This window comes from Falco biarmicus, chromosome 4 (genome assembly GCF_023638135.1).
Source record: "Falco biarmicus isolate bFalBia1 chromosome 4, bFalBia1.pri, whole genome shotgun sequence".
In the NCBI taxonomy this organism is placed as follows: Eukaryota; Metazoa; Chordata; class Aves; order Falconiformes; family Falconidae; genus Falco; species Falco biarmicus.
Window position 1 is genome coordinate 41160804 of NC_079291.1, and position 12170 is coordinate 41172973.

At 36.2% G+C, this 12170-nt stretch overlaps 1 protein-coding gene across 1 annotated transcript in view; it reads left to right on the forward strand.

Moving 5' to 3' along the window:
* Positions 1-12170, forward strand: part of MALRD1 (MAM and LDL receptor class A domain containing 1) — a 282538-nt gene that overhangs the window by 163324 nt on the left and 107044 nt on the right. The window contains exon 28 of the mRNA XM_056334103.1: positions 10161-10341. Within this exon, the coding sequence (XP_056190078.1) occupies positions 10161-10341 (181 nt within the window). The remainder of the gene's footprint in view (positions 1-10160; positions 10342-12170) is intronic.

A 12170-nucleotide genomic window follows, 5' to 3' on the forward strand; every position in this document is an offset into this window, starting at 1 on the left:
GGGAAAAGATACTTCTGAGAGTGAAAATCATCTTAATGCTTTACACAAAGGAGGAAATGAAAGGGATGGATGGATGGGCTTTGTCATTAACTCTTATTATGAAAACCTGCTGAGACTAATACATGCAGATTGTCTAATAAAAGGCTTGAAGGCTGAAATATCAGTGTTTCATCTTGCTGTTTTCCTTCTTTCTGTAATGCACTGTGAAAATGAAATTATGTGATTTTGTAAGTTATCCTTAAAAATAAAGCCAATTTTTCATGCATACTAATGTACTTAGTCAGTATACGTTTTGCCTGGATCAAGTAATTTCTTAAAGATACCATTTGATCAGCTTGATGACTTTTTTTCAAGTGTTTTTTAAAGAAGGCAGAGACATACTTGTCTAGTGTTTCTTGTTCCTGTCAAAATATAACAGAAAAATTAGAGAGAAACTTATTTTTAATGTATTCTTTTCAGTGCTGAGAATCATGAATCTTCATTGAAGCCATTGGAACTTAAGTAAGCTCATCACTTTCAGCAGCAAATACCTAAAGTAAAACTCGCCCTATTGCATACTCATCAGTAACATTTTCCTGTCTTTTGAGACCATTACTCTGTAGATTGTTGCAGTGCTGTTACCTGATTTTTTGTTGTTGTTGTTGTTTTTTCTTCTTTCATTTTTACCTCCATTTGCTGAATATTTCATAATCCTGTGGCATGCATCCCTTAGCATCCCTCAGTTTAGTGATGGAAAGGTTAATTTCAAGTTTAAAAACTCTCCCTACGTTGGAATTGTTTCTATTTGTCTCTCTCAGAGATATTCTAGGTGGACTTAATAATTTTGGAATTATGTGTTTAATGTAGAGCTTCAACATTCAGATAATTAGCAGTATTTTTCTAAATGTAATGATAATATTAACCACAAGTCTCTTTGGGTTATTTAATAGGAAAGACAAATTTTCAAAGCAGTAGCTAAGGGCAGAGTAGTAAATGACTACTGCTGTGCCCAGATTTTCCAACATGACCAACAACTTGTACAAATGCTTTATTTGGTTTGTTTGCATGCACAATAACCAACCTTACACTTAACATACAGAGTATGTGTCTTTCTCTAAAATAAAGTAGCCTGTCAAAGCTGACATGAGTTATTGTAACTAGCGCTGTTATAAAGTGCTGCTGAACTGTTTGCATTGAATTGTTACCAGTCTGGTGATTGACAGTGTGACAGGGGACACACATGCTCATTCATAACTCACATTTTCATAACCTTATTGTCTGCTTTCATTTTTCTTCATGTCACCATAAGAAAAGAAGAAATGAAGAAAAAAAGGGGGGAAAAAAAGAAAACAGAAAAGAGGAAAAGAAAAAAAAATAATTTACTATTCAAATCTTGGGTGAATTCTTTGACTCAATTAATTTTAATGATTTGATACCGTATACAGATTTATCCGATATAGAGCTTTTTTTGTTTGAAAGGAATGTAAGGTCAAACTTTGTAGGGTTCAGTTACTGTTTTCAAATAATCTAAGTAATATTCTTTTAGGAAGTTAAATTTTAAGTGAAAATCAGTGAGAAATGAAAAAAAGATAGAATCTGTCATGTGCTCTGAAAACAACTGTAGGTAAAGAAGACACATTAACTACATCTTTTTCTTTTAAGATAAAAGAGTCTGCTCTACAGCATTAGTCTTCAGTTTTATTGCATTTTAATATGCTCGCTTTTTTTTTTCCCCCCCAAGCTATGTAGGAAAGACTTAATCATAGGAACTGAGATCTTTAAAAATAAGCAAGTATTCTGTGTACTGCAGTGTTGAGGTCGCAACGGCACAAAACTATAAGGAAGGTGCTTGGAACCTTCTGAAAACAGAACTTACTCTCAAGCAATGAAACTTAAAGTAGATAGATTATATTAGAAATTCCAGCAAAGATATTCACTGTTGTATAATTTGGAAAAATACAGCTTCATAGAAAAGGTCTTTAAAATATGAGCAAATGTGGAAAAGCCATGAATTTTTCTTCCTTCCACCTCCTGTTTCTTTGATGTAACTGTAAAATTGCAGGACTGCACTCCACTCCTTGTTGAGTAAAAGCAGGAAGCGGGGAAGGGAAATATCCCTCATCATGGGATATTTCAGCAAACTACTTTTCAAACTTACTCAGTTTGAAAGGCTGTAATGATGATATGTAAATCAAGGGAAGTAAAGCTTTGTTAAAACCAAGTTTATTAGTTAACTTCATTTGCACACCATAAAAACATGCTTGATTCTAAACCAAGAAGAAATAGCCTGAAAAGTAAACTGCCCTCCTGAAATACTCTTGTGAAACAGAGGGATTACCATCCCTCAAAAGCTAGAGAAATGAGCACTGACAGTTAAAGTCACGTTATGCTCGTTCTGTGCTTTGCATAACACATATCCTGTTTTAAAAATTCTGAATGATGACAGCTTGCCAGGAAGATACTGTTTTCAAAGGAACCTGAAAGCATAGGAGAAAAGCTTTTTCCTAACAGTTTAAAAAAGTATGTAGAAAGGGTTTGACTGCTCTGGAAAGTCTGAAGGGTGCAACAGGAAGAGAAGCCTTTTGTCGCAAGGTATCTCAAAAGTCTTTTTATGGTATTGATAATAAACAGTTAATGTTTTTTGAAGAATCATTTGAAAATATTCTGCTCTGATTAAAAAGCTCTCAAGAGTATTTATTTGAAGAGTCCAGGAATATTTAGCAAATGTTGTTATTGCCTCCATCCATTTGGTAATCTTGGCTTCATTTCCTGTGGCTCTGCTGAAATAAATAAATATCAGATGCAAAGGGAACCCGGGAAACATTTTGAACCCTGATCAGAACACAAACAGAAGAGGTGCAGATCAAGAACAAAATCTGGGTTTCATTGCTGTTTCACCACAGATGTAACAAGGCAGATTGTCTCATAGTGGAACCTTTATAATCGCATCTGGAATACGTAGTGTATTCCTCTGACAGAGAGTGTTTTCATAAAGTTTCTTTGCAACATCTTGTAATGGAAAATTGCAAAATCTTCTTGCCTGCTTTGGATTCCGTTCCTAATATCATTCTGACTGTGTTAGAAATATAGCCTTGAGAAGAATGGTGGTCTCTGCTGTGTAAGAAAAATATTAAACAAGGCCACAAAATAAAAAGAAATTCTAAGACATAAAGATAGCCTTCTCTTGCCTTTATTGTTAGTATTGCTAGGTGCATTAATGAGGTTGTTGAGCCAAATAAGATCTACTTTCCCCCTGAAGTTCTCAGAAGAGAATTTATAAACACTTTAGATCATTCTTCAGATGAACACAAGCATGAAGAAGATTCTGAATTGCAATGTAATGAAATCATTAAGAAATAATTCCCCTCAGACTGTCAGAAGATAAATAAAAAAGTCCTTTGAATATGAATAGGATTTTTCCAATATGGCTAGGTATATAGACCTACAGATCTAAACAAGTTATGGTTGTCTTAGAAGTAACTCTGCCATTTTCTGAGAGTGTTTATTGCTTAGCATGATGGGACAGTGGAAGACCAGGACCCATTGCTACAAGTCAATGGAAAAACATGCCCTTTACGGTTAAGTTTTACCTAATGATGGCTTACCACCTCAGCTTGACCTTCAACTATATTCAACCTATAACGGGCAGTGACATGCAATTAATAATAACTTTTCAGAGCCTTACATGAAAAAAAAAAATCTTTTACATCTGTTTTTAGTGCTCTTGGTGTGTGTTTTTGGACGAAATGAAACTTTGTTAGCCGATCTGTCGATAACATTGGACTTTCAGAATTTCTCAGGTTGAGTTTAGGGCATTATAAAGTACAGAATTACAAAACAGGTTGTAAAAATTATGTTCTTTGGAACTTTCCAGAGGTGTTGCCCAGCAGCATTCTGCACTAATAAATAGTGAATGATATATTATGAAGAAATAAAAACTATGTTCCAAGGAACTTTCTAGAGGTGTTGCCCAGCAGCAGTCTGCACTAATAAATAGTGAACAACATACTATGAAGAAATAAGTCAAAAGTAGAAATACACATAATAAACTAGCAGGTGTTCTTCTATTGTAGGCCATGGTAGACTTGCCCTGTAAAGCCTATGGATATGACCAACAAATAATCCTTTGTAACTGTTTTTGTCTGCACCAAGATTAGGTGATCATTAGGCCTATTGAGACTGCTGAGTCCCTCCCTTCCCACTGTTCTGGGATGGAAGAAATAATTCCAGTCTTGACCTGTGGGGAGGACAGTATTGATAAATTGGACTGAATTTCTCTCTTTTCTGCTATAGGCAGAGGTATATGCTACCATGTTAGCTTGTTTGATAGCAAAATAACTTTTTGTCTGTCAGGAGGTATAACTGGGCAACATGGCTGTTTCATTTTTCATCTGCAGAAACATTTGGACTATGCTGGCTGCTCTGATTGTGTTTGCATAGTGAAACTTCTGCCTGCTCTTGTGATGATCTGCAACTTGTTTCCTTCTAGGAATTTGTAGTGGTTCCCTCTATTTGCATAAGGAAAACATCTGAGATCCCAAGAATTATTATAATACTTGGAATTTTTACTGATAGTTCAGTGCTGTAATGTTGCCTCCTGAAATACTCATTATTGAAGTGCTAATTAAGTGTTAGGTGTTGTAACTGAAATATTGGCAGGTATATGCACATACAAAGATGGATTTTTGAAAGGACACACTGATTCACTGACTTTTCAAAGAAGCTGTGAAATGCTATTATTGGTCATGGCTGAGAGTCACAGAGCTTCAACCAGACCTTAACTGTTGGCAAGGTTTTTTTCTAGACTTCACTTGCAAAGGAAGGAAAAATATTTAGAGTCCTTTTCCCAGAAGAGGGATGGGGCTCAGGAGGAAACAGGGTTTTGTACATTTGAATATGTAATAAATGGGCAGTGTATCATGAGTTAGACCAGCAAAGGGAGGAACTTCTTGATAATAATGAATAAAAGATAAAGCTGGGACAATGGTATAAAAGGCACTTTTAAATTGTTTATTTTGGTATTATAGGTAGAATTCAGCTAGGGAAGGCAAAATCAGTTCACTGAGAGGCAAAGTAGTCTAGAGAATGGGCTATACAGATCATAAAGCAAGAGCTGGATGAAGGCCTTTAGCAGTCCTCAACCTATGAGATGACAACTTCTGATTTTTAGCTTATGATGTCTTTTCAGATGCCATGCAGAAAGTTTACAAAATATTAATATAGACTGCAAAAGAATTTAGAAGGATTTTAATGCTCATAAAATTAAGTGGCATGCAGATTGTGGGGCTGTTCACAAGTCATGAAATGACACATAAGGTAGAAAGGTTATTTCAGCTACGTTTCCCATCAGCTGAGGAAGACACCTACAGAAAGATACTGAAGATTTTAGTCTGAACAGAAAAAAGATCTGGTGGTTGTAATATGTTAGCAGGGATGTGTCATTGTTAGCATTTTGCTGTCTAATGAGATATCTTGATTAAAAAATAGATTTTGAGCAAGTTCTTTAGGGCAAAAAATACTTTGCTTGTGCACTCTGTGTCAGTGAGAACTGAGACCCTTCTCTTTCAAAGACTTGCATATATGTAATGGACAAAAATTATGATCCTTTCATAGTTCAGAACTACAATTTAACCTTTTGTTTGGAAAGATAAGTGTTTTTCCTTTCACGTACACGGGCTTCTGGATGGTAGTTTTTCATGGAATACCCACTTTGACTGAGGATAGCAGGCTGATGGTTTAAGTGATGCAAGAATCTTTGTCACTCTGCTTAGCTGAGGTACAAATGCAGGCAATAAGAGGATACAAATAGGAAACTGGATGATGTGTGTTTAGGAATGTAAGGTAGGGTGGGGGGTGAACAGATCAGAACTGGAAGGCAGGCCGAGGCAAATGTAATGAGACATAAGGAAGGTAATGTGGCTTTGATAGAAAAGTGTTGGTGTGAGGAAAAGAGACACTAGGATTGCATGCAAATAAATGTAGCAAAGAAGGATATGGGGAGCCTATGGTATGATGTTTACAAAGCAGAAAAGGGCTATATTTTTATTTTTTTAGCCAAGGCCCACATGCAGCTGAACTCCTGCAGGGTAACTGGAAAATGGGATTTCCACCCTGAGTAACAGCCAGCATAGCCACCCGCCCTGCACACAGGCATTACTGATACTGTCTGCCAAAGCCACAGATCTTAACCATTTTTTATGCCTGTTGAAGCATAGAGTTAAACTGGGCCTTTTGCCACCAGCCCAGGTTGAAGAGCAATCTAAGCACTCGGTATGAGTATGTATCAGTAGAAGAATAGCCTCATAACAACAGAAAGAAAGGTGACTCTGTAACCTCCAAGCTCCTCTACACTGAGACACGTTTCTTCTGGTTGTCATATATCTCTTTTGCATATCTTTCTCTTAAGTATCTCTCTTTTACATTAATACATGTATATGAGAGTGAAAAAGATCAAAGAATTTCTGGATACAATGGGCAGGTCAAAGCACAGACTGATTTATTCCCTTCCCCCCCCCGCCCAAGGCCATATTTGTGTCTGGTTTAGAAGCAAACGCATTCCAAAGATATGAAAGAAATGCCAAAGGACCAGACAGATTAAATGGCAGGAGAATGCAGAAAACAAAACAATAATTCATGAAATGGAATCTGCAAAGCTTACAAATGATGATCCTCTCATGCCAAGTATGTATCCAGAAGAAGTATATACCTTACACCTCTTAGCCAGGCCAGCTCCACTGCCTGGGCCTGGGGAGGGCAAGGGAGAGACAAGCAGGAAGCTTGACTCACTTTCCCACCTCTTCCTTGGCTGTTTCATGCAGACAATGTGCAGGGATTGTGTTTTTGAAGGGACTTTTCACTCTGGATTAGAACATCCTTCATGCAGTTAGGCAGGGGATGAGGCTGCTTTTCGTTTTGTTAGCATAGAGCTGTAGCTAGGTGCATGAAAAATCAGCCTTTCACACACTGTGAAATGCTTCTGTTGTATAGGAACTGCTACCGGTGAACCCAGACAGGAAAAGAAATGTCCCTCTCTTCTGTGCTTTATTTGTATATCACATTCAAGAATTTGTGAAGTGCAAGATGACTGTCATTTCTGTTGCAAAGTTTCTATCTGAAAAAGAATCTTCCTAGGAAACAGTATTAAAGTGTCTCACTATGGAAAAAACATGCCTCAGCTCCTGTAACTACATAAAGATTTGGTAGTTGATGGCAATGATACCATATACAAATTGATTGCTACAACGTTTTAATGTGGATATTTCTAAAGAAATATGTGATCAATATTTCTTGTTACTTGCAGCATCCTTTAGTCAGAAATCAACGTGATAAATGATACAAGTCTGAACAGAACGTCATGTAATATAATGTGAAAACAATCAAAATCAGGCTGACAATAGACATGACGCTTATATTCTGGTTAACTGTGCCACACTTAACATTTCCAGATTTTATAGAAATATTTATCTGTGTACAGTTTAAGAAGCTCCACTGACTTACATACATCCAAACTTAAACACATGTCCTTTTTTTATAGGCTTGGGGCTTAACGTTGGGATAGATGCAAGTTTTGAATTTTTCTGTCTCACTTAAATGCATGAAAGTAGAGGAATTCCTTTATCATTTAGTAGTATTATTATTGCCCACTTCATTTTAAGTCTCCTAAATTCACCACTAATATACAGCACTGAGCTACTTTTGTAAAATTAGTAATTTCTTACAAATAAAGTTTGGGGAATTTTCCCATTCCAAAGAGTTCTCAAGGGCAGACAGAAGAGGTTCCAGATACAACAAATAGATTTACAAAAAAAAAAAAAAGAGCGTTCTCTTCTAAGTTTTGTTTTTGTATTCCATGTTGGAGGTACTAAAGCCAAATATAACTCATTGTAACCATCCATTTTATTCATGTCATGGATAGATGGAAGATGTTTGCAGACTAAACAAGTTGCCCCAATAATACGTAATACTCTTTTGGAGGTTATTAAAAAAATACCAGAATCAGTGGAGTAGATATTGTTGAGTTACTGAAATAACTAAGTTAAATTGTTGACTACATATTTGATGACCAGGAATAATATGAGTAAAGTTAAGATAGATTTGCCAAACTGTTTTACCACTGTTAAAATCATCGATTACTGGATCTGCTCATTTTGAGCTCAGTGTTAACATACAGAGTCTTCTTCGCTGTGTTTCCAGGTTGAAATGTAAGTGGAAGTTTTAGAAAGGGTCTCACACTCATTCTGATTCCAGTCCGCTTTAAGTGCATTGATTATAGGCCTGAAAGGGGCTTCTTCACTGGGAGGGTGGTTGGTCACTGGAACAGCTTCTCCAGGGAAGCGGTCATAGCACCAAGCCTGTCGGAGTTCAAGGAGGATCTGGACGACACTCTTAGTCATACGGTTTAGTTTTAGGTAGTGCTGCAAGGAGCAGGGAGTTGGATTTGATGATCCTCAGGGGTCCCTTCCAACTTGAGATAGTCTGTGATTCTGTGAGTCTGTAAAAAGAGTGGATCTCTGTCATGATGGCACACAGAGTCAGGGGTTGCACTGGGAGAAACACACTGAGAAAATCACAACCAGTTGTCAGCAACTGTGGAATTAGTGGTGCAAAGCACCAGTGAGGTCCTGTTATATTATTTTCTCTTTAATGGACTGTGTCATCGGCTTTAAACTAATGAGAAATATCTGAAGACGCAATGCCTAAACTTGTCTCTGTAGGTGCTTGTGTGCTTAGTCTACAGTGATTCACAGAGGGCTGCTATCACCACTGCTCCCAACAGCATTAGTAGTGTGCAGCAATGGAGTTGTTCAGCTGAATATGACTGTACATGCAGTTATGGAGACCCTTCCCTGTGGTTTTTTTTCCATTTTAGCAATTGAACACAAAGTTGCCATTGTTCTCAACTAACTGCTTTACAATTAAAGATGCTGTTCCAGAACACCATTGTCAAGCCATACTTCAGTAATTCTGTGTTTTGGGAGGTCTGGGGATCTCCTTCTAACAGGTAGCAACAATTCTGTGAGTTCCCCGATTCAGAAACAACTAATACAATATTTTTGTGCATGCTTGTCTGCACTTATCTACTCAGAATACACTGTCTACAATAATCTTATATAAAGATTGATTTTCTCATCATAAATATGCATAGGATGATCTTATTAACATAAATCTGATCTAACAGGTTCACCATGTATAAAGAAATGTAATTAATTTTTTTCCCTGCCTATTTTTACTGTTGTCTCTATTTTCCTCAGATTTCGCTTGTTCATGTACTGCTTTATTAGAAGCTTCGTTATTAGAACCTTTCTTAAAACCCTTGCATTACATTTAGCTGTTTGACGCACCACACAGTGTTTTTATTAACCCTAGCTGGAGTACTAATGAATTTTGATAAGAAAAGGCTAGCAAAAAAATCTAATTTACAATTTGGATGATTAGTCACACAACCATAAAGAAAAATAAATTTTGACATATATGAAACTTTTGCAAATATTTACTTTTTGTGCCATCATATAGATGTGACATCCATTCACAGCAATTGAAACTGGTGAATCTGCATTCTAATACTACTACTATAAAATGAAGCATGTTGTTTGCTGCTGACTTTCCAGTTAGGTCATATGATTGTATATTTAAAGAAAAGCTTTAAAATATATTAGCATATTTGAAAGTCAGAGTCATCCTACTTGCCTTCAAATAAACTACACTAAACATGATTATCTTATATTTCTTAGGTTTTCCTCCCTTGTATTACTATTGTCACAACTTTTTAAAGATTCTACATATCTGATACCCTAATTTTAGAATTGTAGTCTAACCTTGCATCCAGTAATATATTCTAAACACAAAGAAAGATTTTCAGTATTATGTAAAGTTAAATACGACTCTACCAAAATGGACTGCTTTGGAGTTCAATCATACACATAGTAATTTCTGTACTGAGAAACCATCTACTATTGATGTTTATGTGATTTGTATGGTAATAATCTAATTTTGCTGCTTTTCCTGTTATCCTAGCAAAGTGTATGTTTACCATTTCTTGACAAAACTTAAGGGGTGTCTTTCAGTGTTCTGTATTTTTGGTTTTTGGGGTTTGTTTTGTTGGGGTTTTTTTTCCCAAAACCTGGTATTTCATAATCCATATTTACATGTATTTTACTATGTATATTTTATTCAAACTTCAGACTGATGATGGGATTGTGAAAATATGGAGTGAATCAGGAAATCATGGTGATGAGTGGAACAAAGTCGAGTTACATTTGGGGAAACTGAGGAATTTTGAAGTTATCTTTGAAGGCATACGTACCAGAGACCTAGGAGGAGGAGCAGCAATAGATGACATAGAGTTCAACAATTGCACCACAAGTAAGTTCAAGAGGGAAGTTTCTAGCATCTAGAGGGATGCTAATAGAGATGTAGGATGTTCTTTCTTGTTTTTAAATACATTGTGATTTTACTGTTTTCATCATAATGTCAGTTATGAAATAAGCATTAAGCATCATAAAATCAGTTATGAATGTTTTTGCTCTTACAATTTCAATACCACTACTCATACAGAAAGTCTTTTAGTAGTGCAGAGTTTGCACCCTAAATTATTGTAGATAAATCCAAGCAATGCTTGAGGTTTTGTTTCTTTGATTTATTTGGTTTTGAGAAAGAACTTTCCTTCCTTAATTCATTAGAAAGTTCTTGAGTGTCTGATTTTGTATATAATCATTGCATATAAATTATGTGAGATTACATCACATGAAGCCTGTGGTCTCCCTGCTTTATCGTAAAGGCACTTGTCATAAAAATGAGTTGAAACTACAAATGAACTACGGTCACTACTCCTTTTCCCAACTCAGTTCAAATGTTAAGGCCAGCAAAGTAAAGAAATCCTCTGACTCCTTCACAGAGTACTCACTGAATTAATCCTTTTGTGGATATAGGCTAAAATAGGAACAGAGTTTCCCTTTAAAAAAGGGAAGATAAAAACTATGGTTTTATGGAAGATCATGGCTTCCATCAAGAAAGGATGTGGTCTTCATCCCTGGTAGGGAACATGGTGACACAATATAAGTGGATTTGTTGAGTCAGTCAGTCATTACTGATGCCATATATCAACACTTTGAATTTTGGGAAAGTTATGTGGGCAAGCTTTAATCTCCTGCCATGGTGTGGATGCCCATTATCAGGTGGAACATGGAAAGTGCGCTTCTGGAGAGCATCTTTTGATCTAGTTTCATCGGAAAAATGCGGGTTTTGCATTCAGAAATTGCTCTGTGATGTAAATCAAAGGATGGAAACTGGATACAACTTGGGACTTATCAGAACTGCACTTTCATTAAAATTCTCACGCAGATATACCCTTAAAAGCCCTTCCAGGCACATGAACACTAGTGATTTCCTTGCGCTTTTTCTAAGTGTTTCATTGTCCCCATTGCTATGTATATAGTTATTCTCCAAAGACAAGGGTACATGGATAAGGATGCCCTGGTAGTAGATGGGAGGTCAACATTCCCCTATCAACTTGAATAACAAAGAGAATACAGGTGTCTCTCGCAATTTGTTGCGAAGTTGTGCTCAGATATATTAATTCATACACTGGGGTCTTGTTAAACCACATTTTTGGGGTTCTGTCTCATTTTGGGGCTACAACAATTTAGACACCCAATTTCACAGTCAGATTCATAAAGATATTCAGCAGGTAAAAATAGCAGGATTCATTTTTTTTAAGGAAGACAAAACCTCCTTGTTAAGTTCATAAAGATGTTATCAGCATATCTTTACATAACGTAATGCAAAAATATTTCTGCTTACTCTTAAGTCCACATATTTTATAAGAACCTGAAAACCGGCATTATATAAACATAGATAGAAAGATTCCACAGTATTGTCATTGCAAGGAAGGATACTTTTTTCAGTAGGGAGTTGGAAAGCTGTCGTATGAAGGATCTTAAATCTCTTAAAATTTTAAGATTGCTGAAATTTACATTGGTTTTAGTCTATGACCCTATAAATCTGAATGTTAATAGTGTTTTATAACTAAAATACCTTTGCAGTGTAACAGTTCAGAAAGTACCTTGAGTCTATTACTGTATAGCAACTATTTGTTTTACAAGAAGCTCTGTTGGGAAAGCAGTTCCACCATGCACACTAACTACTTTCACACACTTACAGCTTTGGTGTAGTAATATTCCTGTGTATTTTGC